The 18600-nt window shown below is 37.8% G+C and overlaps 1 protein-coding gene across 3 annotated transcripts in view; it reads left to right on the top strand.

The window, feature by feature from the left end:
• LOC117375725 (rho guanine nucleotide exchange factor 28-like) overlaps positions 1 to 18600 on the top strand; it is a 36757-nt gene that overhangs the window by 7176 nt on the left and 10981 nt on the right. The window contains exons 8-16 of one of the 3 annotated variants that reach the window (XM_055224260.1): positions 12 to 87; positions 547 to 605; positions 824 to 893; positions 14738 to 14844; positions 15220 to 15530; positions 16019 to 16187; positions 16738 to 16849; positions 17664 to 17709; positions 18126 to 18215. In XM_055224260.1, the coding sequence (XP_055080235.1) occupies positions 12 to 87; positions 547 to 605; positions 824 to 893; positions 14738 to 14844; positions 15220 to 15530; positions 16019 to 16187; positions 16738 to 16849; positions 17664 to 17709; positions 18126 to 18215 (1040 nt within the window). Of the gene's footprint in view, positions 1 to 11; positions 88 to 546; positions 606 to 823; positions 894 to 7173; positions 7354 to 14737; positions 14845 to 15219; positions 15531 to 16018; positions 16188 to 16737; positions 16850 to 17663; positions 17710 to 18125; positions 18216 to 18600 lie in introns of those variants that run through there. The other 2 variants (XM_033972035.2, XM_055224261.1) reach the window with 2 other exon arrangements.

The following is an 18600-nucleotide window of genomic DNA, read 5'->3' as shown; positions in this document are numbered from 1 at the left end:
TTCTGTCTCAGATTATGGCATTAAGACGGGAGAAAGTAGAAACTGTCTTGGAAAAAGAACAGCTCGTAGATGATCCTGTGGAGAATGGTACAAAATCATGATAATGTCCCATAACTATAAAGTGACGTAGCTGTAGCTGTTAAACATAGTTATTTCATTATTTAACTATGTGTTGAAAACTGTGATAAATATTTTGTTGAGTCAGAATACTTATAGATCTGGTGTTAAGCTTATTTTATGTATTTGTTTATTTGTTTTGGGGCTGCACTCTTTTTTTTTTTTTTTTTTTTTTACTTCTGCTGCAATGTAGCGAAATAGTACTGGTTTTATACAGGAGACACTGTCCTCTTCTGTGGAGTTTTGGTATTGCAACTCACTTGTGCAGACAATAAGAGTTTTATTACTGCATATTTTATACCATTAAGATATTAAGATAACAAAAATAACTTCAGAATTTTTAGTTACTTCTACAACAAGTATTTTAGAGACGAGCAATGAACCAACTTGTAGTCACTCGGCTTAACAAAGTGTTTATTTTTATTACAGCTCTGTATCCTGATATTGAGGAAGGAAACATGGTTCCAACAAAGAATGGGGATATTTTTGTGAGTATTCGCTTGTATCTTGTGTGTTATTGTAAGATAAATGAGATTTGCCATCACATTAAAAGAAAACAGCCTCACATTAACAAACATCTCCCTGTGTGAATGTGTGTGTTTCTCATTTGGAGAGTGTTTTATGCCCCGCAGATCGTGTCCTGAAATATTTTTGGCCTTATATTATATTAAAAAATATGTGTTTTTTTCCGTTGCTTGTTTCTCAGGACTACGAGGAGTCATTAATGTTTCCTTTAAATGAAGAAGATGAGGATTATCTGCTGCAGTCAGACTCAGGTAGGACTTGTACATTTTGAAAACACGGGTTAAACTCCTGGTCCTAGAATGAATTCCTCAGAACAGGCACGGCAGGTTAGAGTCAAGAAACTCCAGATTTGTAATATATTCTATGTTACCAAATGTTATTTACAAAAAAAAAATTGATTTTACATGTTATTTTATGTACAGTTACTGCCTATAACATTATAATGCTGTTTATATCATAATAACATCCATATTTACCCATATTTTAACTTGTTTATTTGGTTATTTTCACTTTTATACAGTACACTACACATTTAGACACAATAAATGAACCGTGAACACCAATAATAAACAAGGACAGTCTCTAATAGGTGCGACAGGAAAGACTTAAATGTGCAGAAAAACCAAAAGTGGAACAGTCAGTTCTTACTTGAAACAACTTAAAATGATCTTTGTTGCTTTAGGTGGAATAACACTGAATAAAAACATTTCTTTCCTTTATTAAGTGATTGCAACAGCAGGAAACGTGAGTGTGGAGTTGTCCAAACCTCAGCTCTGACAATTCACCGTGGAGAATCAGATTTCACCTATGGCTTCTTTGCTCCCTTGTTTTTGGATGAACAGTTTTGTACCAGATCCGTCGTAACCGCAAATGTCTCGCTGATTCAGGTGCCAGGAGAGTTGTCATGGATCGGCTTGTCCACTCTTCCTCTGGGCGGAAGAGAAGGTTTAGGGGGAAAAATATTGTGGGTTAATAATTGGCTCTAGTTGGTTTAGAGCAGACTGATGCTCCGTTGTAAGAATGTTGTGGTGTGAAGCTATTGACACTTTGGCTCTGGACGTCTGTAATTATAACATATTGTGGCTAGTCTTGTGTTCATGGTTTAGGCATTCTCTTAGCAAGTGTGTGTTTATCTGCTGTTTTTGCTTTTCAACAACTTTTTTTTTACTCTTTGAAGACTGACGTTTTGGGTACATGATTGATCCCTCCAAATTTATTGTATGGCACAGACGAGTGAGCGCTATGCGAGACATCCTTAGAGAAAACGCAAACTGAACAAGACTCAAGTTGTACAAGTATTCACTGAGGTTTATGCTGCTGCAAATTGTAGCAAGTATGCAAGACAAATATTTTCTTTTATTTAGACTTTTCCCACACAATTTGCCAGTTATTTGTTCTTGCATGCTGTTTCTTGATGGCATCTTCTCCATTTATCGGGCTTGAATTTAATAATCACTTGTTGCGTGTTGCAGAATTTCAAACATTCAATTTGGGCAATATCATTAAAAAATCTCTCTTTTTTGTATTGATTGTCTCTGGAAATCTCTGGAATTTATCTAAAAAATCCAATTCTTCTAAATTCTTTCACATCTTAATTCCAAAAAAACATGCTTTTTGGCTGTGCTCCTCTTGATTAAAATACTTTTATCTTAGAGCTAGGTAGTGGTGGAAGGTCACGAAGTACAGCTAGTAAAGTACTGTGCTTAAGTAGAATTTGTAGGTATCTGAGCTTTACTTAAGTACGTTTTACAGTGGATACTTTTACTTCACTACATTTTAGAGCAGTATCTGTACTTTCTACTCCAACATTGGATTAAAAAGTAAAAAGTACTTTACATTTTTGATTTGAGGGGTTATTTTTATCATGCTTGCAGTAATATCCTGACTTAAGTTTTCAAATTGAAGATTCAGCTTTGATAATTGCACATAATTCATGAGAAAAAAAAAAAAAACTAACTAAATAACTAAATAAATAAATAATATATATATATATATATATATATATATATATATATATATATATATATATATATATATATATATATATATATATATATATATATATATATATATATATATATATATATATATATATATATATTCGTAATGCGGCTGTTGACCAAAATATGTATCATTTTTTATCAATATCAACATTTAACGCTAAAACAAATTCACAATGCTTTTACTTTTACTCTTAATATTCATTGTTAAACAGGTTCTTAAATACTTTTGCTTAAGTAGATTTTTTCATGTGACACTTTTTCTTTTACTTGAGTAACTTTTTACCTCTATATCTGTACTTTTACTTAAGTAACAAAACTAAGTACTTCCTCCATAACTGGGGCTGAGAAATAAGACAAAACAATTCAATTCCTCATATTGATCTTTCAGAATTTTAGTTTTGTTTTTATTTCATCAAAAAAAACAAACAAAAAAAACAGACTTTCCCTTTTCTCATTTAACGCAAACATTTGTCACATTTCATCCTCCAAAGTCAGAGCTTTTACTGACAGAGGACTGGCTTTGGACTTGTCGTTTAAAAAAAAACAACAACAGCATATCGTTTGCGAATGACAGAATCTCAAACTGATTTAATGAGTTACACAGCTCCGCTCATCATTCACGATTTGAAATGACTGGAGTTCAATTCATTTCAGATTTGATTAAACACACAGCCCTGTGTTAGAGTCATTTTTACTCTTCATTGACTGATCATATGTCGTAATGAAGATGACATAATGTTGAGCACTAAGATGCGATTCACAAATGTTTTAACACTGGAGTCAGGTTTTTGAGGTAAGACACAGACAGCAGCTCAGCGCCACGACCTCAGAACAACACGAGGAATGTAGCGTTTAGGTGCCATGTTCGCTCTGTCTGCTTGATGTCACTATTCCAACTCACCTTTCACCAATACCAGCTAAAGTACAACTCATAATCATTTTAAAAACCCCCACCTTTGCCCTCCTAATGGCCCCGACATTCAAATACTCCACCCAAAACACACACTCACAGTCCTCCCCTGCACTCCTCGGGTCTGTGTGTGCAATGTGACTTTCGGTGAACAAACGGAAAGTGTGGCGACATCATCCTCAACAGCCCCTCAGAAGGAAAACTGTGTCCCTGTGCTGTGTCCTCGTGTGCGCTGTGTATTTGGCAAAGGATTCACAGATACTAATACAAAAATAACAGTAAATAGTTTCCAAATTAGACTCGTTTGTACATAAGGATTGATATTGAAAATGGTCAGGCAGTAACACTTTGTAATAACTGCACTGTTTACAGGTCAAAGGTCAAATACAGCATGAAGAAAGACGCAAGTAAAAGTAGGAAAGTACTTTAATTCGTTTTTAGGTATGTGTACTTTACTTTTTACTTATACTTTACTACATTTGAGAGCAGTATCTGTGCTTTCTGCTGCACTACATTTTTAAACTGAGCTGAAAAGTAAAAAGTACTTTTCACATGACTTATATATCATTTTTTAATCAATATCACTACATTTGACATTAAAAAGTTAACAACACTTTGTCAAAACATGTGTGGAATACTTGATTTACTTTAAATGGGTAGTTAAATACTTTTACTTAAGTAGATTTTTTCATGTGGTACTTTTACTTGAGTAACTTTTTGCCTCTGTATCTGTACTTTTACTTAACAAAATTGAGTACTTCCTCCACCACTGCTCAATACATAATCAACACCTAAACCAATTCAGGCTTAATAAAGAGTTAAGAGTATTAATTAAGTATTTACTAATCCTGAATCATACTTAATAAACTATTTGAAATATGTCTTTCTTCATGTTTATTATGGCCAGTTAACGTGTAGTTACTAAATGTTTTTATTTCAAGACCACAACGCGAAATTACTACAATTTTGTGTTAAAAGGCCCATATTATTCTATTTTCCGATCTATGTTATAATGTTAATGTTGTTTCCTCGTCACAAACAGACCTGGAGTTGTGTTTTGTTTCATTCTCACATGTTTAACACACAAACTTTGCATATTTAGGCTGAGAAAACACTCTGTTCCACCTTGTGATGTCATCATGTGGTAACACAGGCAGTGCTCCGCTGTGTTTTTAAACTCCACACACCTTCGCTAGAATCATTTGGATCATTTCAGCTGTGGAATTGCTCATTTTATTGAACGTAAAAGGAGCTGTTAGCGTGAAAACTACCACTTTATGACATCACAAGGTGGAGCAGAGCGTTTTGAGCTTTGTAGATAACAGACTAATAATAAAGTGTTACTCAAACATGTGTGAATGAAACAAAACACAACTCCTGGTCTGTTTTTAAGGAGGTAACAGCATTAGAACTGGACTTAAATCTCGCAAGAGTCAATTTTGCACAATACAAGACCTTTAAAAACGCCTATATTTTGAAAAACTAAGATAATGACATGGAGATTGTAAAGGAAACAGCACTACACTTCGCTTATAACTTACTAATTAATTACTTCCTGTGTATCAGGATCAAGTTTGAGATTTTTACATGTTGAAAAGCAGATTGGTCCCAGGACGTTTTCCGCTGCTTTGACAATACAGAAGTTTTTCATGGCTGAACGGGTGTTGCCAGGGATTTACTAAAGGCAGTTATTCAGAAGCTTGTAGAGATCCTCAAAGAATAAGAGGCTCCTTCTTGTAACTGGGAGCGGAGCAGTTATAGTTTGGCAGGTTTACAGCGGACAGTGGGGTCAGGGCTAACAGTCTTCAGCCCAGGATGAGCGGTCGAACTGGGGCATGGAAAAAGGGATTAAAGCGCCCATAGAGGTGGCATTATGGGTAACTACTATAGTGGCCATTCACACTTTGACCATCTGAGCTTGTTTTTAGGTCAGTGTTTGTGAGGATATATTTAGAGGTGGTTTTATTTGTGCAGGGAGGAGGGTTGTTAAAAATCTATGGACTAAACATTGAGTTTTCTGGAATTACGTTAGAAATAGTCTTGATCTACTGTAAATCAGAACTAGAACTACTATTATTTTGTGTTCTAAGGTACATTCTCTTGTCTAAAAATGTAGTACCAAGCCTTTTTTCATAGTATTCCATAGTAAAAACAAGCACTAAGTGAATTGAATGTTGTGTAATTGCCCAACTAACACACATTAAGCTAACGTCTATGTTGTGAGTTGAATTATATCCACAGAAGCTGGTCTTTTTCCTCAAAAGCAATGCATTACTATCACTTTACAATCCAACAATCCAATGGGCAGTAACTGTGCATGCTCTGCCTACTAAGCCCCTTTAATTTTATCTCTCCACAGACTTTAATCTATGTAAGTATCTTTTGCATCGTTTATCCATGTCACCACTCGAACGTCTTTGCCTCTACAGATGGATATAGCAGCAAGTTGGCAAAAATAGGGAAAAATCGTGGGTTAAAAAAAGAAACAGAAAAGAAAACTCTTGTCAACTCTTGTGCTGTCTCCATGGTGAGGCTGCTGACCTGGCAGCGTGCTCCTCCCTGCACTCAAAACCCATTCTGTGCGGCTCTGCTTGGCTTTCTCATGCTAAAATATAGAGCTCAGAATAGGCTGTTCACATGTAGTATTTGAGTCCGAAGTAGAGCTGCAAGATCAGGCGAATAAATAGGTCACAATTAGCGAATCGTACACTGTTTGCAGCTGTTTTAGTGTCGTATGTAATAATGTTCTTCTCTGCAAAACATCTCATAACGCCTTAACCGGCTGTTTCACAATTTTTTCATTGATTTTATTGATCTAGATTGTCTATTCAGTTTGGGTTAGGGTTAGGGTTAGGGTTGTCTTATTAAAACACATTAAAAGGTTAGCTCCATGAACATAAACAGTACAGACTGTAAATCACTGCAGTTTAACACAAATATAGTGTAAATTGAGTAAAAATGGCAGAATTTCTAGACTTCTACAAACATATTCATATATTTAGCTGTTCCTATAACTGTATTGTAAAGTGCTAAACCCCCTAATTCCAAAACATAAACTGCAAAATTAAATTTAAATAGAACAGAAACAGTTTAACTAACTTTTACTAAACCGATTCAGCCCTAGTGAGAAGTGTGTATGTTTCTGAATGGGACTTTGGAGGGTACATCTATCCCACAATCATGAACCAGGGAGGTTAATGATTTCTCCTGGTGTGGGGAGAGAGGGTCCCCCTGCTAAGGCGTCTGGTCTTGTGTTTGTCTTTGGTTCTGAAGTCCTCCTATGTTCCTCTGTATAACCCTCTTTTCTCTTCTGCTCCTACTATTTCCGGCCATCACTTCTTTGCCTCCTCCCCCTGTAGCTGTCAGCATGTGCGGACCACTCACTGCCTGCTGTTGGAGTTGAGTTTGACAAAAAAGTAAGATCTTAGAACAGAAACCCAATGCAGAGCCGTAGAGGTTAGTCAAACTCTCAGCTGGGACGCAGTTATAGCGGCCGGCTTGTGTAGGGCAGTGGGTTGTGGGCGAAGTTAGGGGGAAGGGGAGGTTTTTTAGGGGGAGGGGTGCAGGGGGTAGAGTGAACATGCTTGCTCACTCCTGAAGTCCCAGAGTCTGCTGCAGAGAAACACTGAAGAGGCAGAAGGAAGTTGGCTTAGAATTCCCAACTGGAAAATGGATGTAAAATGAGACTTTGAACTGTCTGGATGAGAAACATGGATTCTGACTCGGATTCTCCCTTTAACTACTCCTGGCCTTCCTTTCCTAAGATGCGGATGCGCAAAAGAACTGGCAAGAAAAAAGGTAATGCCAGTGTAAATAGTGTTAAATGTGTTTGTATCTGGGAAATGTCTTCTCTGAACTGTTTGCATGCCCTGTTTGCATTAATACACATTTGGAGTGCGCTTTAAATTGGAGGTGTGAAAGCTACAATTCTCTAAATAGTAATGTATGGAGTTTAAACCGCAAGTTGCTTAAATTACATATTGTCATCTATCATTTTCCCAGCCAGACATCAGTCCTGCAGTTTGAGACAGACATTGGACCTGCATGTGCTGCTCATTCAGGAATAGGAATAAAGATGCTGACTGGTATTGACACAGATGGTGCATGTTTTAGTCTCCACATTATAAACCCTGCACATTCAGGACTTCGCCACACACTGCCTCCTTGACTGACACGTTTCACTGTGGTAGAGTTCAGCTAAAATTAGACCGTGCTTGTTCCTCACAGACCTCCACTGCAGCCAGTCTAGGAGTCAGGACAACAGGGCAGATAACGGCGTGTTTACCCGTGATGTAACCCGATATGTGACAGTTTGTTGGGGAATGTCAGATGTCCGCTCCATGTCCCAGAGTTTGACCGTAGCGTTGAGTGAATGAATGGACCCGACTATGAGCGAGAGGAAAGTCTGAACAACTGGATCCACATTACTGTACAAAAAAAACAATATTTATGTGGACCTCTAGTCAAAACAGCCACGATTAGCAAGATAATTTGTTTCATTTAGATTAGAAATACGTATTATACTTGTCTGCAGGTAACAGAAAAGTGTCAATGTCATTCAAAAGACCTCTGCCTTGTGACTTAATAGAGCTTGTGTTTGCAATTTAAGGTGGGAAATATGGTTAAAATGTATTATCACAACTTTCATATTGCATTTAAGAGGTAACTAAATACCTTAAATGTAACTCAGGGGTCCCCAACTCTTTTCACCGAGGACCATATCTTGAAAAATATTCGACACAGTGGATAATTCATGACATAGTTTCAACTTCATACTTTAAATAAGTCTTTAAATACTAATATTAGGTCTGTTTGACAATGCAGTGTGGTGTTATTTAGGTTATATATGTAGGATTACTCAAATTTACCATAAAAAGTCCTGATTATGATCAATTGTGCCAGTCAACTGAAGGCCTGAGGACCGATAAAAGTTGGTCTGAGGACTGCATTTTGCCCCGGGGCCATAGTTTGGACACCTGTGCTGTAACTGGTTAAATCCACTTATTACTGTAGTATAATATCGAGTTAAGTACCTGCTCCAAAGTATTAGAATTGAGTTTGGCACTATCTGCAAGCAAAAGTGAAACTGACCAACTTATGTACTTATACTAACGTTATGCTGTGAGTAGAAATACTTCTTTAGATCACTTTTTCCAGTTGACAGAATTATTTCTTTCACTATGGCCCATGTAGGAGGAGTGAGTAGGAAAAAAGTGTTGAGCATCGTGCTGCGTGGGGCGACAGTAACTCAGTTCGTAGAGAGTTTGTCCAGTGATCTGAAGGTTCATCATTGGGCAAGACACTTCACCGCCCTCACCCCCAATGTGTGTGTGTGTGTGTGTGTGTGTGGGTCAATGCTCACACATTGACCCAATGTGTGAGCGGTTCTTTGAGTGACATGAAGGTGGAAACAGCACCATTCAAACTAGAGAATCACAATATGACAAGTTCTTATCCCCGTACAGCCTAGTTTTAATGTATATATATGTGTGTATTTTTACTCCAAACATAAACCATAATTGTTCTTAGTCAGAACCCCCCATGATGCAGACAGCTATACTAAAGTTCCATAAAGTCAGTAAGTATTTCCAGCTATTAAAGTGCATTGTATTTTAAAGTGGGCTGCAGGGAAAACACTGGTATGCTGAACATCCCTAATTAGTGAGTAAAAATAAAACAGTGCAGTAACAGTAAAACACTCGCTCACACAAACTGACGCCTGAGGAATTACAACACGTTCACTAATACGACATGGCATAAAACTAACGGTTACTATTTCCTATGTCCTAATGCCTTTTCCAATTCAATCTGCATAAAGGGTCATTGGTGGTGAAGTAGTGAGTCTCTGGTGTAAATGTTTATGTGCAGGAGGAATGAAAATCACAGGGTCCCTAATATGGATCATATTTCATTGAAAATATCAGGATATGGTGATATGGATAATAAATATATCGCAAATGACAAGCGGATTTACTGCGTTTTATGGAAAATGTATTTGTAGGTACGGTAATTTAGTTTTCAGCGCAAAAATAAGCATGTATGTTGTGTCATACTATTACTGATTCAAATTGAGATCTAAAACAGTTCAGAAAAGTTCAATTTTGTATTGTTTGTGTGAATTTTTCAGCAGCTTTGAAGCCACGGTGTAAATGAATAAATACATTAAAAAAAATTTAAAAATGAAATAATAATAATAATAATAATAATAATAATAATAATAACAACTCATATAATTTTTTTGTCCAGTTTATATTTTTTTCTTTTACTGTAGGTCACACCAGGACAACTGAGGGATCACACAGACAAAATAAAAGCATGTTCTTTATTTCGTTTGTGTCTGTTGCAATGAAAAACTCACTGTGAGCGGCTTGCACCTCCACAAACCTGCCTCTTCTTCAGCTTGTTTCCATGGACACGTTGTTTTTTTTTACTATAATCTTCTGCAGAATAGCATAAAACCTCTATTTCTGCAGAGAATGTTCTGAGGTATGATCATGCAGGTCCATTTATTCCAGCCCGATTGACCTACCGTAGTTTTATTATTTTATCTTCTTTTCTTCTAAACCATTCCCGTTGACAGCAATCCACCAGAAACAACATTAGCTGTGATTTCAGGTGTGCGACTTCTGCGCTGCTACAACTGGGTTAAAAGTTTGAATGAGGCAGTGAAAGAAAAACACGTGACGCTCGAACATGTCTTAAAACTCACAGCGAGTTTGTAGATTTTGATGGACCGATTTTAACGAATTTAAACAGCCTGTGTTTGCATTCCACCTCCATTTGAAGATGTTGTTGCTCAGGTCGTTGTCTCTGAAAAGTAAATTCTTCAGGACAGCGTGGCAGTTGTTTATTGGGGTGTTGGGTTTCGTGTTGAACTTACTGAAATCTCATCAGTTAAGTCATGTTGTATTCTCAGAGGATATGTGCATGCCTCTGCTCCAACTGCGGTTAATATGGAAAGTTGCTACTAGATACTTTTAAATTTAGGGTGTAAACTTACTCACTTGTTGTAATATCATCCGTCGTTCTTGAAAGCAAGCTCCAAAAACAAGCACTTGGTGAACTTCTGAACATCTTCATACATCAGTTGAAGAGGTCTAGTGTTACATATGATGCTTGTTGGAACTACGCGCCAGTATTATTATATTTTCGCTGTATTTATTTATTTATTTTGAGAGAAAACCATGTTTTATGGAGCTACATGATCTTGTTATACTTTACCCATCCTACAAATATACACACAAATTGAAAGTGCAGACACATGTGCTGCTGCTCTCCTGCCAAACGTCTGCATCCCCCCAGTAAACAAAACCCATTCAAGAGTTTTAAATAGTTTTTATTTTTGCAGCAGACCAGCGGCTTCATAATTCAGAGAAAGAGCATTTGTGACAGTTTTCTCCATCGCGTTTGTCTGCATCCTTCTCTCTCTGTCCCAGGGGGATCGTGGGTCGAAGGGTCACTCTCTGAACTGAGCTGCTGTGCTCTGGAAACCTGCCACTGACTGCTGTCTTTGTCTGGGCTGCTGCTACTGTATACTGCCTGCTCTCACTCCGGGACAGGCGCTGAATATATTACAAACACCCAACCAAATATATTTTCGATCAAATTTGGCGTGTAAGAGGAAACTGTGGTTTAGTCTGCACTGGGTCTGTCACAATCATTAATATAGTGACTTATCATTGAACTGCAGCAATACTCAATCTTTAGCATTTGTGCGTTTCATTTTGCACTAGTGGCTCATTTCTTTGTTTTTTGTTTTGTAGAAGATAAATTTGGAGCTGCTGAGAGTCAAATAAGTAATATTTAATGGATAATTATAGGTACTAAACAATAAATCCTGCTATTTTTATACTGATTTAGAAAAAGTTTGACTGGGGTTATGTTTTAGAGCACATATGTCAAACTCAAGGCCCATGGGCTAAATGCGGCCCTCCACATCATTTTATGTGGCCCTCGACAGGCTAAATTAAAATGTCATTTTAGCAGGAGACACGCAGTTACCTAGCTATATTTTTACATCTAGGCAAATGTGTATGTAATATTTGTACACTGAATAAGTAATAAATACAGAAACAATGAATTAACAAGTAAAAATAAAAGTAGTTTCCCTTTTGAGGGACGCCATTTTGCTGATGTGGCCCTTGGTGAAAATTTGTTTGGCACCCCTGTTTTAGAGTCATTTTGTGCGTGTTATTGTGATATTTTCTTTCTCTTTGTTGTCATGACAGGTCTAGTCTGTGCTGTTGCTGCATAATTTGACCCAAACTACAACTTCATTGAGAGATCTGTGTAATAGTCTATTATTTCACATCTGTTCATTTAGTCTTTAAGGGTCAGTTGTGTGCGAAGCTGTGCCCACTGTGACCAGCTGTGGATTTGGACTCCGGTCATAAGCCGCACTATTTCTGCTGCCTGTCAAGTCCTTTGAGTGGGTTTATATGAAACTCTATCCACTTTCAAACAGTGGTTATGACCATGTCCAGTATTTGACCCTGTTTTCTGTTTGATCGCACCAAACCTCATCCTCAGAATAAATATCTTTTGGCTGTTAAACATTTTGAGTTTATATTGTGTATTATGTTTATGACATGACATAAATATAAACTATGGATTCTAAGAGGAACGACCTTCTCTGAATGAAACAACATGCTGTATCATTCAGTGAAGTTTTGGCATATCTATGGTAAGATCAAAACCACATTACTTTAGATGGAAGAATTTATTTGTCCCCGTGGGGAAATTGCTTTGCAGCGAATTCACATGGCTGGCTTCACTTCCGCGATTTAATACATAAGATTATGATGAAAGTAGCAGTACATAGTAGGGTTACTAAAAAACTGATACCCAACTATTAAAACTAGTATCGAAAGTAGAAACTGCACTTATTTTAGCAGGTATCAGTACTGAAAAAAATGCATAAATAGGATCAAATTGGACTTTTCCTGAATAGTAGTGTCATATCAAAAGAGACTTGTGCTGTTAAAAAGATTTTGTGTTAAAATTAGATCACTTTTTAAAGGTTTTTGCACGTTTTTTCTGGGTTTACCTGATTGTTTATTGAACTCCAACTCAAGAAGAAACCACGCTTTGTTCTCCAAAGTATAGACTATCCCTGGAGAATAAAATGACTTCAAAACCTCAAGAAAAAAAATATTGTTTTTGTTTTACGTGCAAACTTCTCAGCACTTTTGTTCCCACGCAGATCCGCTGATTTATAGTCATTATGTATTATGGCACTTACCCTGATCCCAGCTCTACACACTCAAATCTAGGTGTGCCGCTCACATCGGCACAAAGTGGGGCAGAAAACCCAGACAGCAAACAACATCAGGAATTTCACATTAGTATGAAAGCTGCAGACAAGGTGGAGTATCAGGGCCTTATTCATACTCAAACCTGCAAAGAAACCAAGATGAGTTTTGTTTTTTAGATAGAACTGCTGCTTTTTGACTGTAGCGTTTATTCCACTATTTCCCATAAGTTCAGTGGAGGCCTGTAGCTGTTCAGTTGTTCAGATGATTCTTAGTCTTAGCTGACCACGTGTTTTCATTTGTTGAGTAATTATTTTATTAAGATTGTACTGATTTAGTAAACGCACAACAGCAGATCAGAGAATGCATGGAGTGAGTGGGACTTATGGGAATAACTGCACAGTTTAATCTGCCTTTTCACTTAGGGAGATGTTCTAGTTCTTCTCTGTGAACTTGGTGAGATTGACTGAAAATGGTAAACCACTTACATATGTAGTAGTAATTAGGCCTGTCACAAACACATTTTGAAGCACAATATATTGGTACAGAGATAAACAACTCAGTAATAATACAAAACAAATAAAAGACAATCCCAGAAAACCATTTTTAATAAACTTTGAAAAGCATGAGCATATAAAGTAGAGAAAAAGGAAAAGATAAATTTGTCAACTGGACCAAATGTTGCGGGAGTGAAGACGTTTTGCTGCTCATCCAAGACACTTCAGTTCTGAACTGGATGAGCAATGAAACGTCTTCACTCCAACAACGTTTTGTACTGCTGACACGTTTCACTTTGGCTTTTACTTTGGATCAGACCTGGACGACTGAGGGATGACACAGACAACATATAATGCTCTGTTATTGGTCAATAATTAGCCTTAGAAGTCACTTAACCTTTTACAGCCCAAATGTAGCTTGTAATGATCAATCGAAATAGGAATTATCATGACAGGTCTAGTGGTGGTGTGTTGTCAACAAAATCTGATATTGAACCTTAGGAAAAAGCTTGATACTTGATACCAATTTCAGTAATCTCTTTTTTTAGACAGTTATTTTAAAATGAATTAATATCAAATCAAACTTTATTTATAAAGCATTTTTTCATACAAAAATGTAACGCAAAGTACTTTACAGTGATTAAAAAACAATCCGTCATGCCCTTCCACCCAACCCCCACAACTGCCCCGCACAACCATACAACTCACACATAAACGCACACACGCACACACTAAAATACATAAGTCTACACACAGATAAATGAAGCAGTACAGATACAGTTGTCTGTGGCGGGAGATTAGTAGCGTCTCAAGTACCGTAGTTGTTTGTTTTCTTATATTAGTTCTGATATAGATCCAGACTGTTCTAAAACTATTCAAGAAAAGTCAGATATTCTTTTTAGTATTGTTCAAATAAGTATCTCCTTTAATATTGATTAGTATCTGGTTATCAGAACTTCTGAAAACCCAAATGTGCAGCTTCTATTCAGATATTTGACTAATTTCACTTATTTCCCTCCTGACAAACTGTGTTTTGAAGAAACCATGTTACAGACCTTTCCCAGTGAGGCCAGGGTGTTTTAAGAGCAGGACTGTTTTTCTCTTTAACTGCTAAACCAGAGCAGGGCTTACAGAGGTCTCACTGTATGTGCAGCGGACCTCTCAATGCTCCTGTGTGCTTGTGTACTCTGCGTTTTTTCCATTTGTTGTATTAAAAGGCTGGGCGTTCTTAGACATAGGTACAGAGCTCCAGTCTTAATGTGTGTGAGCCGTACACAGGCACATGGCAAATCCTGTTTCTGAACAATGACACGCGACTGGCCAGGATGTGGATGTCACTTCCTGGGTTTGTGATGTGTTGAGAGTTGTTGTGGAAACCAAATGGCATATTGGAAAGTGCCTGCACTCTTTGACTGTGACTTTCCTTGTCCTTAGAAAAAAGTCCATCCATTAAAGAGGCCTCATCTCCAACTCTGTCTGCAGCTGCGAGACTCTCAGCGATGATACACGGCAAAGACGGAGAGTTTGCCAATGGGAAGCTGGTGGGTTCAGTGGAAGTTTAGCTTATGGGACCACAAAAAGATGATTTACTGTAAACTGTAAACAACAAGCACCACACAAATATACAGTTCCTTTGATTAAAGAGTAAACGAGAACATATAGAACTGATACAAGATGTTTCATGAGTCACGCTTTTGTTTTAAAACCCTACCTGAATTATAAAAGTGTCTCATCTCCACATTTTGATGAACAGAACTAGTGCACATATGATTCAGAACACAAGTTAATTTACTCTATTTTTGATTACAACAGTTTAGTAATTGGATAAAGTAATATTTGATTAATGGCACAGTGCAGATTTCACAGTTCATGCACATTTTGACAGGTAAATACTCACCATCCTGTGTGTGTTCCAGGTGGATGACTTGGATATTAAGTACCACTCTCCAAATGAGCAGAGCAGACCAGGCTGGGACTCTTTCTTCGCAGCCCCCTCCACCACCGAGACCTGCTCTTACCCATCTTCGCCGCTAGCTGAAGCTCGGGACCCCCAAGGGAAAAAAAAGCCTCCTGCTTCTCCATTCACTTCCTCTCCTGTGTTTCCTTCGTCGCCCCTAGCATCCGCCTTCCACTTGTTCGAAGGAGGACACAAACGGACCTCACATACAGTTTCTCCCAGAGTAAACTACAGGGGGTACAGTTTGTCAGAAAGGACGCGAGAGCTAAGGTAAGACATTAATTCAACTATAACCATAGTCCTACTTATTGTATATGATAGTTTTTTATAGCTTTACTTTACTGGTTCAGTGTTGTGTTAAATTTTATGTCTACAATTATGTTTTGTTTGTGATTGTTTGTTTCTTATTCTCCGGACACTATAATTTCCCATTGCAGAACAAACAAATATTCTCTTAATTTTTCTTATCTTAAATGTTTCTATAATCTACCGCTTACGTTTGTTATTAAAAAGTTGTAAGCTTTTATTTTTCCTATAATTCTTTAATAACTGAGTTTTCATTGTTTACAGTGCAGGAAGTGAGAGGAAGCTGAACACAATTGAGTCGCTGTGTTTGTTGAGATGTGTATAAACTCTCCTCCAGAAAACACCCATGTTACTGCCAATACTCAGTGCTCCTGAAAAGTTGTGCATTTACTTTTTGGACTACTAAAAGTACTTGCGTGTATAGTTAAGGATGTATTTCTGCGTTTGTGTAGTCCAAGTCTTGAGTGTGATAGTGAAGAAGAGGATATCCTGGGACATTCCTACCCCATTGCATCCTTAAGGAAACAGGGAAGTCTGCGCTCAAGCTCTGGAGAAGAGAGGGACTCCTTTGACACGTCACCAGATGCTGATCGGACACATTCTGACAACAATTCTGCCAAGGTACGGCCACATGATCTATATAATGTTCTATAATCTAACAAAAGGATAAAGAACATTCACCAATTGGAATAAACGCTACCAAAGAACTGAAAACGTGCGTAGGTCAGACAAGGTTCATACTCTTATCTGTGTTGATGTAGTGACTTCAGTGAGAGCAGTGATTTACAGCAGACAATTCATCAGACAAGAAAGAACGAAAGGAACCACTGGCGGCTTTATATTGTTTTTAGTCACAAAGTGAAAGTGCAGAATCCTGAAGTGAAAACAAAGACTGTGAGGTTTTTTAAATGGTTACAATGATTTAGCAAAATATACAGCCGTCGGTGATATACGAGTGACATGCGAACGAGTTAAGTCCAGATTTGGTAAACATTGTCGTACTGTAGTTTAGTTTATTTCATATTTTATTATTCATTCTCTTATGGGGTAGACTGCCAATCTGCCCCACTGACCAATCACTCGGTCACACACCACATTCTTACATCATCAGGTGTCTTTCTGAAGGACACAATGACACTAAACACTGTGTCTTATGTACGCTCTTCTTCAGGGCCCAGACGAGGCTGAGGTTCGCCTGCGCTCGTACTCATACTCCTCCCCCAAAGCCAAACCGTCACGGCCGCTGCTAAACAGAGACGCTACCATCTCTGACCCTACAGAAGGTGAGTGACCTTTGATCCCCGGCTGCTGACCTCCCTGTTTTTGAGGTGTAGATAATCTGACCCATTTGCTCCACATAAAGCCGACAGGCAGCTGCTGTAAAGCTGTTTCACATGTGCCTCCTTCTGCGTTATGTTCAGTTGTGTGAGGACGTGTGTTTTCTGTGTAGATGGCAGCAGCGGCCTCTCTCTGCTGCAGACATTATCTCTGTCTAAATCTTTATCTCGCCTCAACCAAGTTAGTAAGTACACGCTCGGTATCCTGAAAGAGGAGTATGTGTGTTTTCCTGCTGGTGCATCTTGGCCAGGTCATGTTTGTAAAAGAAAATCAGATCTGAATCATTTTACTTGGTTAAATAAAAATTAATTACCAGTCAGGTGATTTTTGGCACCAATTCCCAAGAGCTGCATGATGTAATCTTCTATTTAAAAAAAAGATAAAATATATTTAAGAGGATTTTATTGGTCGACTGTACATTGTACAGCCTTGTTTCTGTGGTTGTCTTTGGAGCAGTTTGACAAATGAAGGTGTGGGTGCTCTCGACCTTTTAACTTCCTGAGCTGACTTTGTTTTCAAACTCACTGGGCATTATTGTTAATCTATTAATTGTACACATAATAACAAATTACACTGTCTGTTTGGGGAATGTATTCAGCTTTATGTGTTTTGAGAGAAGGGTGTTCCTCCTGTATCACGGTGGCTCTGTTTTTCTCACTATAAAACATTTTATCATGTTGCGGTTTAAATCATTTGTCTAAACTTGTCTTATTCTTCAGTGGATATGTGTTTAACCCTTTGATCCTGTTAATATTTCAGAGCAAAGGGCATTCAGCCTGACTGAAACTCCCTCCAGAGAGAAAAGGTCAGTCTGCACGTCTGTATTTGTGTTGTGTTTGTGGTCAGGGTCTGAGAGGACAGGTTTATACAGTACTGTCTGTTCAAACACTAGTTCATTGTTGAATTCCCTGTTATTTATGTACAGTGTATTGTTCTATTGAGCACAGGATATAAACACAGAGAAAACCTCCCATTTCATCTCCACTTCAAGCTAACGAGCTACGCTAATGCTTTTTTGATTAAGTCTTATTAATGCTGCTTTAAGAAATATTTTCCAGTGTAATTTTCTATAACTACATTATACTTGACAACAACATCATGTTTATGTTGCACACAAACATGTTGAGAAATGAACTCTGTGTTTGGGGGATACGTGTGGGACAGTCCTGTCTTGCTAAGTTAAAACAACATGGTGGTCTGAGGTATGTCATGTCCATGCAGGATACTGGGTTTCCGTAAACGGGCCCAGTCAGCTGAGGAGGAGAGCAGCGCATCACTCCAACACCTCACCCTCACAGAGTTCCTCAAAGAGTATGTGCTGTGCCAGAAGCTTCAGCCTGCATTTCTGTTTAACCTCTCTAACTCCAGAGTAAAAAGACTTGACCATCGCAGGGTTTCAGATGACATCACAACATTCTATAGGCCAATATTCATATTTATATAATAATATTTAATGCAGATATATTGTTAAAATGCAGATTTGCTGTTATACTGTGACTCCCTGGGTCTGTTCAATAATAGAAAAGATCAAGTTCAACATTTGTGCTTTTATCTTTTGGATATTTTAAGTCAAAGTGCAGTGTTATCAATAGGAAAAACTGGCTCTTGCCCCCATCTGGGAGTCTGACATCATCACATTCTTGGATCTGAAAACAAATAATTCATGAGTTTCAGGCATAAAGAATCTTTCCTGATT

Source organism: Periophthalmus magnuspinnatus, chromosome 9, assembly GCF_009829125.3.
Source record: "Periophthalmus magnuspinnatus isolate fPerMag1 chromosome 9, fPerMag1.2.pri, whole genome shotgun sequence".
NCBI classification, from domain to species: Eukaryota; Metazoa; Chordata; class Actinopteri; order Gobiiformes; family Gobiidae; genus Periophthalmus; species Periophthalmus magnuspinnatus.
The sequence above is the reverse complement of the archived record's forward strand: the minus strand, read 5'-3'. Positions and strand labels throughout refer to the sequence as shown.